This window comes from Scyliorhinus torazame, chromosome 22 (genome assembly GCF_047496885.1).
Source record: "Scyliorhinus torazame isolate Kashiwa2021f chromosome 22, sScyTor2.1, whole genome shotgun sequence".
Taxonomy (NCBI): Eukaryota; Metazoa; Chordata; class Chondrichthyes; order Carcharhiniformes; family Scyliorhinidae; genus Scyliorhinus; species Scyliorhinus torazame.
In genome coordinates this window covers 45919579-45933097 of record NC_092728.1, presented here as the reverse complement: position 1 = coordinate 45933097, position 13519 = coordinate 45919579, and the positions used below count along the sequence as shown (strand labels likewise).

Below are 13519 nucleotides of genomic sequence, written 5' to 3'. Positions count from 1 at the left end.
CATTTACGGTGTTCCCCAGTGAGGTTCTTGAAGTTGTTTCTGGGTCTCCTGCAGGCTTTTCAAGTTGTTGAATTGTCAGTGATGACACGAGGCATTCATTTGGGCTGAAGTATGCAGTCCTCCAGTCAGTCAAGAAAGGCCGACTGGCTGACATTGTTCAATGAGATTGCTCAGTGATTGTGTTTTGTGTCTACTCAATTTCCTTGTATCATTGACACTCGTGTGAGGCCAGTGTCTGGATATAATCCATCAGGAGGTATTTGCTCAGAAGAAGCTGGGACTATTTTACATTCAATACAGATACATAAAGATATATGTTTCAATTAAGCTTTATTGCTGAAATGCCTGAATGACACCAATTCATTCCTTGCTCTGCTACAGCAAGAAGCCGCTTATCGTTCAACCTTAATGGTTTTTAATTCTACCACTACTCGCATGGGCTTCGTTCGGCTTTCTTCAGCTTTGGGTCCTTCTTTTTGGGGCAATGACGATGCGCTTTTTTTTTCTCTTCCTTTAGAGGGGCTGTTGGCAGTATGATAAACAAATCAGTATCTGTCCAAAAATAAACTGCCAATAACATTTATAAAGTTCTTCAAATCTGGCAAATAATGCAATCACCAACTCATCAGCAAACCAATCACTAATGAACGGGTCGCTAACTTTGTTATAAACTTGTTGGAATCCATTTAATAAGCTGCTCGATAACCTGATACCAAAACAGCCTTCCATCAGTCATGTAAGTGTGTGTGAGCCACTTTATTCCCAGACAGAGTCAATATTGTGTGTATTAACCACCCACCATAGTCAATTTCGGTGACTATTATCTCCCCTCCCAGTCAGTACCAATACACACTACTCTACTGTGCATTCCACTCCAGTCAGTGTTTATGACCCCATGTCCCCTGCCCCCAGTCGGTATCAGTGATTATTACCTTGTCAACATCCCTAATTGGATAGATAATGGGCGGGATTCTCCGTTCCCCGGCGGCGATTTTGTAATTGCCAATCGGGCGGAGAATCCCTTTTTACGATGGAATCGGGGACGGCGCTTGTTTAGGGATACTCTGCCCCCTCCTAAACGGCGTCATAGAGGTGCGCGGCACACACCTTTGGGAAGGCCGCAGGACGCCACCTGAGGCCCTTTCCCGATGCTCTGTCCCCGATGGGCTGAGTTCCTGATCACACGGGGAACGTGTGGTCTCAGCGGTTGGGAACCCGGCGTAGCGGCTGCGGACTGTGTCCAGCACTGCCACAGTCGGGCGGGAGCCGTGCTGCTGGCCAGGGGGACTTTGGCGAGGGCTGGGGTGAGTGATGGGGGGCTTGCCATGGGGGGCGTCCAGTGGGGCACTATCTGGCAGGTCGGATCCACGCACGGGTGGCACCATGTTGTAAGGTCTGACCGCTGCTGGTCATCGCCGTGCGCATGCGCAGCCACGGACCCGGCAATTCTTCAATGTTCCTGTTGTGGAGGCCGGGCTTTTTATGTGGCGTGGCTGCTAGCCCATCACCTGTCAGAGAATCGGTGCTAGGGCGGTGCCGATTTTTTGAATGTAAAACGCCACGGATCCTCCGGACATAGCCTGGAAATTGGAGACTCCAGCCCAATGTCTCTTTGCCCTCATTGGTCTTTTTAAGTTTAAAGTTCCTCTCTTGTGCTGTGGATATGTCCTTGGGTGTTGTGTTTGAAGTGGTGAATTACCTGCTTCTACTTTCTTTTCCTCAGCAGGTTTTTCCTCAGGTGCTTTCTCTTCAGCAGGTTTCACTTCAGCAGGTTTCTCTTCAGCAGGTTTCTCTTCGGCTGGTTTCTCCTCCGCGGCCTTATCCCCAGCGGATGGTTCTGCGGCAGGAGCTTCTTCTGCTGCCTTTTCCTCTGGTGGTGGAGGAGAGGGTGCTGAAGTATAATACAATATAACTGTGAGTATCTTAAATGGAGCTATATTTAATGCTTGTCTAAAGCACAATTGTACATTTTCCTGTAAAATACAACAACCGGTGTCCATTTGATCAATGGCACAGTGTCTATATATGCCCCTTGCGACTATAAATATAGCAGTCAGTGTAGATATACCAGTCAATATCTTGCTATACACCAGTTTCCATATAACTACCAATCAGCATCTTTGTATTTACCAGTCACCATATGTATATTTGCCAATAAGCCTCTGTATATATACAAGTCACTGTCTGTATATATATATATATATATATATATATATAAGTCACTGCCTGTATATTTACAAGTCAGTGTCAAGCATGCTAGCGTTAATCAAACAAAGAAAGGCTTTGCCAGCTTGGACATGTGCATGGGAGAGAAGGTGGTTGTATCTCCAAGGATATGCTATCCAGGAAGTAGCCTGTGGCAAGAGACCAACAGGACTCCCAAAGATTCAATTCAAGGATGGTGTCAAAAGACATCAAAGTCAATCATGACAAGTGGGCAATTCTAGTTGGCGGCACCAGCTGTGGGCAGCAATTCACCACCACCGCGACATGTGGTTTCAGAAGCTCCAAAACAGATGCTGGGCCCTGCAAACAAAGCATCAGCAGAGATCATCCTCCACCACCGGCAGAGGGACAAATTCAGGTGTGGCACTTGTGGCAGACTTTGTCTCTTCAGAACGGGCTTGTTCAGCCGTCACAAGAATTGGAGCGGACAATCTCATTTGACCTCACAAAGTTCTGAGGCTGCGTTCCCATCACCCCTCACAGGCGGAAGAATGTCAACACTGTCTGTATGTATAAAAATCAGTCTGTGCATATGGAGCAGCCATAGTCTGTGTATTTACCATCCAGTGTCTGCATGGTTTCCATTCAGTGTCTATTTACCAGTTAGTGCCTGCAGAGATACCGGTCAGGTTCTTTACATCAGTCAGTTAGTGTTTGCATGTACACCAATCAGTGTTTATATGATCACCGGTCATTTAGTTGGTGTGTTATTTTGTGCCAGACAGTGTCTGAGTAGAGCGATACAGTGTTATTGGACGAGTAATTCAGAGGCCCAGGTTAATGCTCTGGGGACACGGGCTCAAATCTCACCACAGCAGCTCGTGGAATTTAAAATTCAAACAATTCATAAATCTGGATTAAAAGTCGGTCTCATGAAACTATTGGTTACCATTAAAAACCCAGTGAGTTCATAAATCTCCTTCAGGGAAGGAAATCTGCCATCCTTACATGTGCCTCCAGAACCACAGAAATGTGACTCTGCACTGCCATCCATTGCAAGCCTTTCAGTTCTGCCAAACCACCACAGAAAAGGTGAAAATTAATAAAATGGTTGGATCCAGGACTGGAAATGACAATAGCACATCTTGCCCAGGGGATCATCCTCCTTTCTAAAATCTGGGGATGGGCTTGTATCAAAATTGGGAGTTGTCCCAGAGTCTAGTAGGCAAGAACCTGACATAGTCATTGAATCATACATTGCATCCAATGTCCTGGACTCCTCCACTGCCATTCTCAGTCATTTTCTGTCCCACGGGCAGAGTTTGACCCCGCCAGATGGATGAACAGTGGCCTATATTTGTAATGGAATTGTACTGGTTCCCTCAAAATTGACTCCGGATCACATGAAGTCACAAACGTGGACAAGGAAACCACCTACCCCCTTCCTTCAGCAGATGAATCAGTGCTCCTTCATGTTGAACATCTCTTGGAAGATGCATTGAGGCTAGCAAGGGCACATAATGTATGGGGGAATTTCAATGTGAGCTAAGGCCTGAAGGGCATATCTGTCTGAAAGCAGGTGGTGAGACAACCAACAATAGGGGAAAAGCATCTCTTGACATTCAATGGCATTACCGTTGCTGAATCCCCACTATCAACATCCTCGGGGTTACCACTGACCAGAAGCTGAACTGGACTAGCTATATAAATATTGTGGCCACAAGAGCAGGTCAGAGGTTAGGAATCCTGCAGTGCATAACTCCCCAAAGCTTGTCCACCATCTAAAAGGCACAAGTCAGGAGTGTGATGTATGCCTGGAGTGCAGCTCCAACAACACCCAAAAAACTCAACACCATCCATGGCAAAGCAACCCGCTTGATTGGCACCCTTTCCACAAACATTAAACCCTCCACCATTGACGCACAGCAGCAGATATTGGACCATCCACAAAATGCAGTGCAGCAACTCATCAAAGCTCCTTAGAGAGCATATTCCAAACCCATGACTTCTACCATCTAGAAGGACAAGAGCAGCAGAGACCTGGAAACACCACCACCTGGAGGTTCTCCTCTAGGTCACTCACCATCCTTATTTGGAAATATATCGCTGTTCCTTCACTGTTGCTGGGTCAAAATTCTGGAATTCCCTCCCTATCAGCACTGGGCTGTACCTACACAACATGGATTGCAGAAATTCAAGAAGGTAACTCACAACCACTTTCTCAAGGGCAACTAGAGATGGGCAACAAATAAAGGCCTAGTCAGTGACGCCCACATCCTGCAAATGAATACAAAAAAAAGAAAGAATCTCACCATTTCCCCCTGACCACTAATGGCATTTCCATCACTGAATCTCCGAAGATCTGTATTCTGGGGTTACCATTGACCACAGACTGAACTGCACCACCCATATAAACATTGGCCGCGATTTTGCACCCCTGTTTGCTGTGAGCGCAAATGGCGACGTGGGGGCAAAATATTGTGAGAGGCCAATCTCCACGATGAGATGCAGTGATTCCATTCCCCCTCGCAGTGACGTAACGGGATGAGAAGGAAGGTTGAGAATTCATTTGCATGCATTATAATCTCATGAACATGTTAGTGTTTCCTCATTCTATTCTCAGCAGCACGGTTTACAACAGTTTTTTAAAAATGTGAACCTGCCAAGCTCACCCCCGAAGGTAGATTCAGAGGTGAGCGTACCACTACCTACCAGGAAGTTCATGGGAGAGAGGGCAGTGGGGTGTGTGGGGCTGCAGGTGATGTTATCTGATCCTGGAGGTATGACAACAATGAGCTCATGAGGTTTATTTTATGAAATTCAAATTTGACCATTGCCCACGGTAGGGTGTCCACTGGATAGTCGAGACCTGGAGTACCCCGGTCTGGTTTCCGGCAGCACGGATGTGGTAGTGCCACCCTCCTCGGAGTGCAGGGCTAGAGCTGTGTCAGTCACATGAAGAGGGGAGTCTGATGGGATGGAGATCTCCAGGGTCTCCTGGGTGGAAGGCCCTGGGTATTGCACCAGCTGGTCCTCCTCCTTAGGATGGATGGGCAGCTGGAGTGAGATCCAGAAACCCTGCCGTCCTCTGACGCTGGTACTCGTGGATGCCTGTGAGTGCCTGAACCATGAGGTTCATGGTCTGAACCATGCAGTGAACATCCCCTGCCTTGGAGCTCAGGTCCTGCACCAAGATCTTCACTGCAGCCTTGGAGTGTCGGTACCATCCCCTCAGACTCCTCCAGTTGGCCTTGTAATCCATGGAGTGAAGCTGACATCCCTTGGTGATGGTCCTGACTTTGCTTTCGTAGCTTCAGCAGCTGAGGGCCGATCGAGTCCAGAGGCTCACCATCTGATTGGGGGCTCAGCAGAGTCCTGGCCTCCAGCTGACCTTCGAGTGTCGGACCCCGGGGACATCCCTGCCTCCGCCTGCTGTGGATCATCAGAAGTGAATGACCCAGTAGCTACTCTAGCGCTAATTCCCAATGAGTTACGAGTCTCTGCAGTGGTGGAGGGTGCAAATGACAGCTGTGATGTCTCTTCAATGTGGACGTCCGAGAACTTGTTGGAGTTAATCTCCTGGCGTCTCCAACGCTGCAGTTGTGGACGAACCGGACAGTTCACTGCTTTCCCTGCAAGGTAAGGGAGATGGTAGGGGCATAAGGATAGGAGAGATAAAACTCATGTGAGCTGCTGAGATGAATGATTGTGCTTTTCTCTTGCGCCCATCTCATCCTTAACACAGGAGCTGTCTTCTTCCTCCCCGGGAAGAGGTGAACTGCTCTCTTCTTGAACAGCGAGAGGAGTTTGAGTTCATTCATGCCTCCACCCGTCTGTGCTCACTCCTTATTATCATGAGCCAGCTTGCTATGCAAGGAGAGAGTGTGCTGGGTGAGATGGTACTGATGTCTGGCATGTGTGGTTGGTGAGGCGGTGGTGAGGTATGATAAGGGGTGGAGTCGCAGGGGAGATGAGGAAGGGAGTGTGAGGGCGAGTGATGGAGCCCCCATGAGGTGGCAATGAGTGAGCTCCCAGTGGATGTGTGATGGGTATGCGAGTGGGTGAGTGACTTACCCTGGCTGCACAGAGGAGGTCATTCACCTTCTTCCTGCCCTGGATGCCCATCCCCCTGCGCAGGTAGCTGGCGTTGAGTAGTGCTGCCACCACCCTATGCAGAGTTGGTGGCTTTGCTGGTTGGTCGTCTGCCAGACCGAGGGGACAATGTGTCACGCCTGTCCTCCATTCCATCCAACAAGTGGGTCAGTGCACCTTCTAAAAAACTTGGGCCTTCCTAGCAGCAATTCTTCTTGCCTGGAGATGGTCCAAGTGCTGAGGAGCTGTTTAAATGGTCTGGCCCCTCCGAGAAGTGGTCAGCTGATACCGGGCTGGGGGAATCAGAGTCAGCCTGCCATGGGCTCTGCGTGAAACTTCTGTTATCAAAGTGGTGCAAAACCTCGTCAGCACCGCCGGTGGTGAAGTAATCACCGTTTTTCTTGCCCAAAACGATACTTAGACATAAAATGATAAAGTTCTGCCCTTGTGTGAAAGAGCAGGTCAGAAGCCGTGAATTCTGCAGCGAGTAAATCACCTTTTGAATTCCCAAAGACGGTCCACCATCTCTGGCATGGTAGCACAGTGGTTAGCACTGTTGCTTCACTGTGCCAGGGTCCCAGGTTCGATTCCCCGCTGGGTGACTGTCTGTGCGGAGTCTGCACGTTCTCCCCGTGTCTGCGTGGGTTTCCTCCGGGTGCTCCGGTTTCCTCCCACAGTCCAAAGATATGCAGGTTAGGTGGATTGACATTCTAAATTGCCCTTAGTGTCCAAAAATGTTAGCTGGAGTTACTGGGTTACGGTGTAGAGTCGAGGTGTAGGCTTAAGTAGGGTGCTCTTTCCAAGAGCCGGTGCAGACTCAATGGGCAATTAGGGATGAGCAACTCATCCCTCTTTCTCAAGGGCAATTAGGGATGAGCAACAAATGTGTAAGTTATGGCAACTCTCCATCCGTGCCAGTTAGGGCAACGTTGCTACAGAAATGGCAAGACTTACAGACATTTTAAAATAAGAAAGCTTTCTTGCAAAAGCCTGCAGCAACAAAATGGCTGGAAGCAGCCAGGCAGAGATATACACATCACAAAAATCATCCCAGAGAAGGACAAAGGGGTCAATGGGCCAGGGCAGGGCCAACTGAAAAATTATGCCAGGAATGTGGATGGCTCAGAGTGAGCTGAGGAAGACAATGACTATGGAAATGAGTTTCTGCCCAAACCAGACAGAAACCTATTCCACTAATGGCAAACTAATTCAAACTGTCCCAGTATCCCCTAGAAGCAATTTGCGAGTAATCAGGCAAGCTCTGGTGTGAAGAAACTGATCAGGTTAACTTCTTCCTGAGTGATTAGCGCACCTTTTGTCTTTGAAATCGATCAGTGGGAGGAGCCTGCCGGCTCCTTTGAAACATGCGCGCTTAAAGATACAGGACACAGACAAGTGAGGTGGAGAGATCTTGGGTTGGTTACTCAGAATTTCTGATTGAGAAGTTTGGCACAGAAATTTGGGCTGGAGGAGATTTGTAAACCAAGAAGAAGAAACTAAAAACCTACGAAGCGGCCACCAAAAGATAGAACTATGGGTTCATCAGGTGAAGCAAGTCTCCACGAACCAGGTGCAGAGACAGACGTAACAAACTAGGACCCAAGAAGCCAGAGGGGAGCCTGAAGATTTTGTATGTTTTTAAACGGACCCATTCAGCTAGGAAGTGGTGAGTATATTTTGTCAGCTTACAGAAACACCCAATGAGGCGAGGCTTGTTGAGGAGGGGTGGTAAGGGATGATATATATTATAACCTCCTGTAAAACATTGCTAAAACTGTTTAAAGTAAGGATTCTTCGATATGCCGTTTAGTCTCTTGTTTTACACATAGTATTTCATAATTGATGTTTGTGTGTGTGGGTTAATCTGAGTTGCAGAGGACTCAATTTCTCTTGAATAAATCAATTATTTTTAAAACTACCATTATTGTGGTCTCACCTTCCTTTCACGGTTCGCTCTGGCCAAGTCACAATAATTGCCGGGACATAATCCCGGAAAAGGGAATCTGAGCGCTTCGAACACGCTCACTCAAGAGAGGCTACTGGTTAGGAGTAAACAGTGGTCCGTCCCTCTTTCTCTTTCTCTTGTGAAGTTGCACTAGTGGGGCACTTCCGGGTGACATTTCACCATCACAGGAGAGAGACTCACACAGGCGTAGGTGGCAGTCAAGGTAACTGGTGTGGCATAAGGACAACCTCACTGGTTAGGTATAAACAGTGAGACTTGCCCCCTCTCTCTTGCGAAGCTATCCCAGTGCGACACCTCCGGGTCGTGGTTTCAACACCTGCAGGAGGGACACCCACAGTTATCTGTGACACCCAATACCAGCCTGTTGTGGAGTAAAGGAAACCCTTTTTGTTACAAATGCTGACCTTACCAATGAAGCCCACATCTCATGAAAGAACAAAATAAGTATATATTCTAGTCCATGTAAATATCACATAATCTCAATATATATTGTCCATAGGTCATTTATCTGGACAGAGAGAAATGGTCCCTGTCCCTCTGGCCTTGGAATTCTGTTGTGGGGCAACTTCACCTTCTCCGAAGTTAAGGAGATGGTGGACAGGTGCCTCCTCGTAGCAGCTGTAATGTACAAAAATACTCTGCTTCTGTTAATCAACGTTTTATGCCGGACTCTAAAGAGTGAATGGTTGACAATGTCCAGGTCAGACATTCTGGCCAGCGGCTTCAACTGTATCGTCAATCCAGTCGGACGATTCTGCACACGACTCCACGTCCAAACAGTAAAAGATGCCAAGCTGCATGACATCCTCAGCGACCTTGCAGACAGCATGTTGCACAGATACATTTGCTTGAGGTCGGATGGGCACCTCTTTTCCAGGATATACTTGCTGTTTGTGTCCTGAATGTTCAGGCAGACCACCAATTGCAAGTTGGTGATTCTTCTCTGATCACTGCCTCCTCCTGACCAGTACGGATTTCATAAGGGAAAATTGTGTTTAACTAGCTTACTGGAGCTTTTCGAAGAGGTAACAGAGAGAGCTGATGAGGACAATGCTGTTGGTGTGGTGTACATGGACTTCCAAAAGGCATTTGATGCAGTGCCACACAACAGACTTGAGAAAAGTTCGAGCTCACAGAATAATAAATAGGGACAGTAGCAACATGGATATGGAATTGGCGGAGTGACAGGAAGCTGAGAGTCACGGTGAATGGATATTTTTCAGGCTGCAGGAGGACATATATTGCAGTTCCCAGGGGTCGATTTTGGGACCCTTGCTTTTCCTGTTGTAAGTTAATGATCTAGGCCTTGAATACTGCTGAAACAAAGAGACATTTTGACCCCATCGGGACAATTCATAAAGTTAGGAGAATGAACAAATTTATTTAGAATTTTATAAAAATTGTAGCAGCACGGTAGCATTGTGGCAGCACGGTACCATTGTGGATAGCACAATTGCTTCACAGCTCCAGGGTCCCAGGTTCGATACCGGCTTGGGTCACTGTCTGTGCGGAGTCTGCACATCCTCCCCGTGTGTGCGTGGGTTTCCTCCGGGTGCTCCGGTTTCCTCCCACAGTCCAAAGATGTGCAGGTTAGGTGGATTGGCCATGATAAATTGCCCTTAGTGTCCACAATTGCCCTTAGTGTTGGGTGGGGTTACTGGGTTATAGGGATAGGGTGGAGGTGTTGACCTTGGGTGGGGTGCTCTTTCCACGAGCCGGTGCAGGCTCGATGGGCTGAATGGCCTCCTTCTGCACTGTAAATTCTATGATCTATGATAAATTCTATACCGTAGGAGAAGAGAGTGCTGGGAGAGGGAGGAAATGAGAAATTAGTGACCAATCTTAATATGGTTTACAAAATTCTGTCCAAGGTTATCACTAATCGGGTCAAATCTGTGTACCAGGTAGGAAGATCTCAGGTAGCCTCGTGCTACTCAGTCAATGTGCAGGATGATGGAGGTGGATGGGGGTCAGAGGAGGGAGATACCTGCCTCATCAGCTGAGACCAGGAGAAGGACTTTGACAGAATATAATGGATCAACATGATAGATGTGCTCTCCCAAGTGAATTTGGGGAGGGACCGTGTAATTGGATTCAACTACTCTACATGAACATCAGTAGCATTGTTTCAATCAATGGTGAGAATTGGAAAGCTTTCTGATCAAATCTGGAGTCAAGCAGGGCTGCCCTCTCTCCCCTGCCTTGTTGGTGTGTTGTATTGAACCGTTGCCGAGTCCATCAGGAAATAAGCGAGCATAAGAGGGGTGATGACTCAGATCAAAGTCTCTCTGTCCATGGATGGCACCATCGTCTTCTGCCTGCATCCACTGTCAGTGCACAGACTGAACCTCTGAGACAAGTTTGAACTGGCGTCGGGAGTCAAAGTAAATCATGGCAAGAGTCAAATCATGTTCTTTGGGAACTGGGCAACTAACCCTTTGCAAGTCAGACTGCCTGAAGGTGTTGGGAGTATTGATTTGCGAGGGGGGGGGGTGGGCGGTGGTAAAGATTGGGCATGTGGGAATGATGCTCCCTCTCCAGTACAGATAAGAACTTGGTCATCAGGTGTGAGGCACTCTGGTGTCGCTGTATATTGCATAGATCTGACCCATACCTGACTTCTTACGTGGGGAAGGCGGGATCAGTGTATTGAACTTGATGATCGGCCATGATCATGACGAATTGTGGAGCAGTCTCGAAGGGACGAATGGCCTCCTCCTGCTTCTATTTTCTATGTATGTTTCTTGCGCCGTGGTGAACTACCTCTTGCTTTGTCTGGGGATCAAAAATGGACTGTGTCCGCAGGAACATGAAAAAAATATAGCCAACCTCGCTCTCTTGCTGATGGCCTCCTTTATGTGTGCTGCATTAAACTGTGCTGTTCACAAACACCAAGTGTAAATTCATGCTGATGTTCTACCAGTATTGCAAAGGATGTGTTTGGTCACCTTGCCGCAGAACGAACGGTCCTTTTAGTCGGACCGTACTGCACCACCTGGAGAAGTTTGTGTTGGAAAACACCTTTGACCACTAATCCATTAGACAATGGTCTGCATGTAACGTCCTCGAAGCCCTGCGGGAAAAGGAGATGGTGGATTCTGTGACATGGTTCCCTAAGCAGACTGTCAAAGTCATTTGACAGACTCATCGCCAGAACTTTCAAACAAGCACCGAGACCTAGCTTGGCTTGGGTTCTGTCTTCAGAAATGAGGACACAAATCAGATCCCAGAAATGTTGTAGAATGAAAGGTTTAGTGAGAGGGAAGAACTGAGGAAGATCAACATTAGTAGAGAAATGGTGCTGGGAAAACTGATGGGGTTGAAGGTGTATAAATCCCCAGGGGCCTGAGAATCTGCATCCCAGAGTGCTTAAGGAGGTGGCTCTGGAAATAGTAGATGCATTGGTGGTCATCTTCCGGGATTCTATAGACTCTGGAACTGTCCCTGCAGATTGGAGGGGAGTTCACGTCACTCCGATATTCAAAAAGGGAGGTAGAGAGAAAGCAGGGAATTATAGACCAGTAAGCCTAACATCGGTAGTGGGGAAAATGTTTGAATCCATTATCAAGGACTTTATAGCGGAACATTTAGAAAGCAGTGGCAGGATCAGTCAGGGTCAGCATGGATTTATGAAGGGAAAATCATGCTTGACAAATCTGTTGGAATTCTTTGAAGAGGTAACCAGTACAGTCGACAAGGGGGGGCCAGTCGATGTGGTATATTTGGACTTTCAGAAGGCATTTGACAAAGTCCCGCATAAGAGATTATTGTGCAAAATTAAAGCGCATGGGATTGGGGGAAATGTATTGAGGTGGATAGAAAACTGGTTGGCAGAGAGGAAACAAAGAGTAGGGATTAATGGGTCCTTTTCAAATTGGCAGGCAGTAACAAGTGGGGTACCACAGGGATCGGTGCTGGGACCCCAGCATATTCACAATATATAGTAATGATTTGGATGAGGGAACAAAATGTAACATCTCAAAATTTGCAGATGACCATAATTAGGTGGGAGGGTGGATTGTGACGAGGATGCAGGGATCCTACAGCAAGATCTGGACAGGTTGGGTAAGTGGGCAAACCAATGTCAGATCAGTATAATTTGGACAAGTGTGAGATTATTCATTTTGGAAGCAAAAACAGGAAGGCAGATTACTACCTGAATGGTTGTAAATTGGGAGAGGGGAGTGTGCAGCGGGACCTGGGTGTCCTTGTGCACCATTCGCTGAAGGTAAGCTTGCAGGTGCAGCAGGCGGAAAAGAAGGCTAATGGTATGTTGGCCTTCATTTCAAGAGGTTTCAAGTATAGAAGCAGGGATGTGTTGCTGCAATTGTACAGGGCCTTGGTGAGGCCACACTGGGAGTATTGTGTGCAGTTTTGGTCTCCTTCTCTGAGGAAGGATGTTCTTGCTCTCGAGGGAGTGCAGCGAAGGTTTACCAGACTGATCCAAGGGATGGACGGACTGTCACATGAGGAGAGATTGACTAGGTTGGGATTGTTTTCGCTGGAGTTCAGAAGAATGAGGGGGCGTCTCTTAGAGACGTATAAAATTCTAACAGGACTAGACAGGGTAGATGCAGGGAAGATGTTACCAATGATTGGTGTGTCCAGAACCAGGGGTCACAGCTGGAGGATTCAGGGTAAATCATTACAGACAGCGATAAGGAGACAACACAAAAAGAGTGTTGAGCCTGGGGAATTCATTACCACAGGAAGTAGTTGATGCTAAAACTTTGAATATATTCAAGAGGCGGCTGGATACAGCACTTGGGGAGAATGGGATCAAAGGCTATGGGGAGAAAGCAGGAGCAGGCTATCGAGTTGGATGATCAGCCATGATCGTGACGAATGTGGAGCAGGCTCGAAGGGCCAAAAGGCCGCGTCTTGCTCCTTTCTTCTATGTATGTATCTATGTATGTGATGAGAAGGGCCCTCCCCGTCAGATCCATTCTGCGTTTCCCAGAATCTCACTGCCTCTGAATGTTACCTTCGAGATGGTCACGATTGGGAAAGAGACCATCACCACCTCCTTCTGGAAAAATCAGGGTCCGAAAGAGATGCAATGGTTTATTTTGTTCAGGTTCGTCCCGAGCAGCCTTATGGGCTGCTTCCAGGAATGGACACCAAAAATAAACATAAACTGTGGTTGAAGAACCATAAACTTGGTGAAAGACACTCTTCGGTCTGCCTGAAACCTGTTGGATTTCCTGTGCGAAGAATTGTCCATGGGTGCGTGTTGCGGACTGGCACATTTCAAGGTCCACGACCACGTGCTGAGAGATGCACCAAAGTCTGGGG

At 47.6% G+C, this 13519-nt stretch overlaps 1 protein-coding gene across 3 annotated transcripts in view; it reads right to left on the bottom strand.

The window, feature by feature from the left end:
- Positions 1 to 322: 322 nt before the first annotated feature.
- Positions 323 to 13519, bottom strand: part of LOC140399054 (uncharacterized) — a 447829-nt gene continuing 434632 nt past the window's right edge. For all 3 annotated transcript variants that reach the window (XM_072488143.1, XM_072488146.1, XM_072488144.1), the window contains exons 14-15: positions 1700 to 1891; positions 323 to 522 (exon numbers count right to left, since the gene is read on the bottom strand). In XM_072488143.1, coding sequence (XP_072344244.1) covers positions 428 to 522; positions 1700 to 1891 — 287 coding nt within the window. In that variant the 3' untranslated portion in view covers positions 323 to 427. The remainder of the gene's footprint in view (positions 523 to 1699; positions 1892 to 13519) is intronic.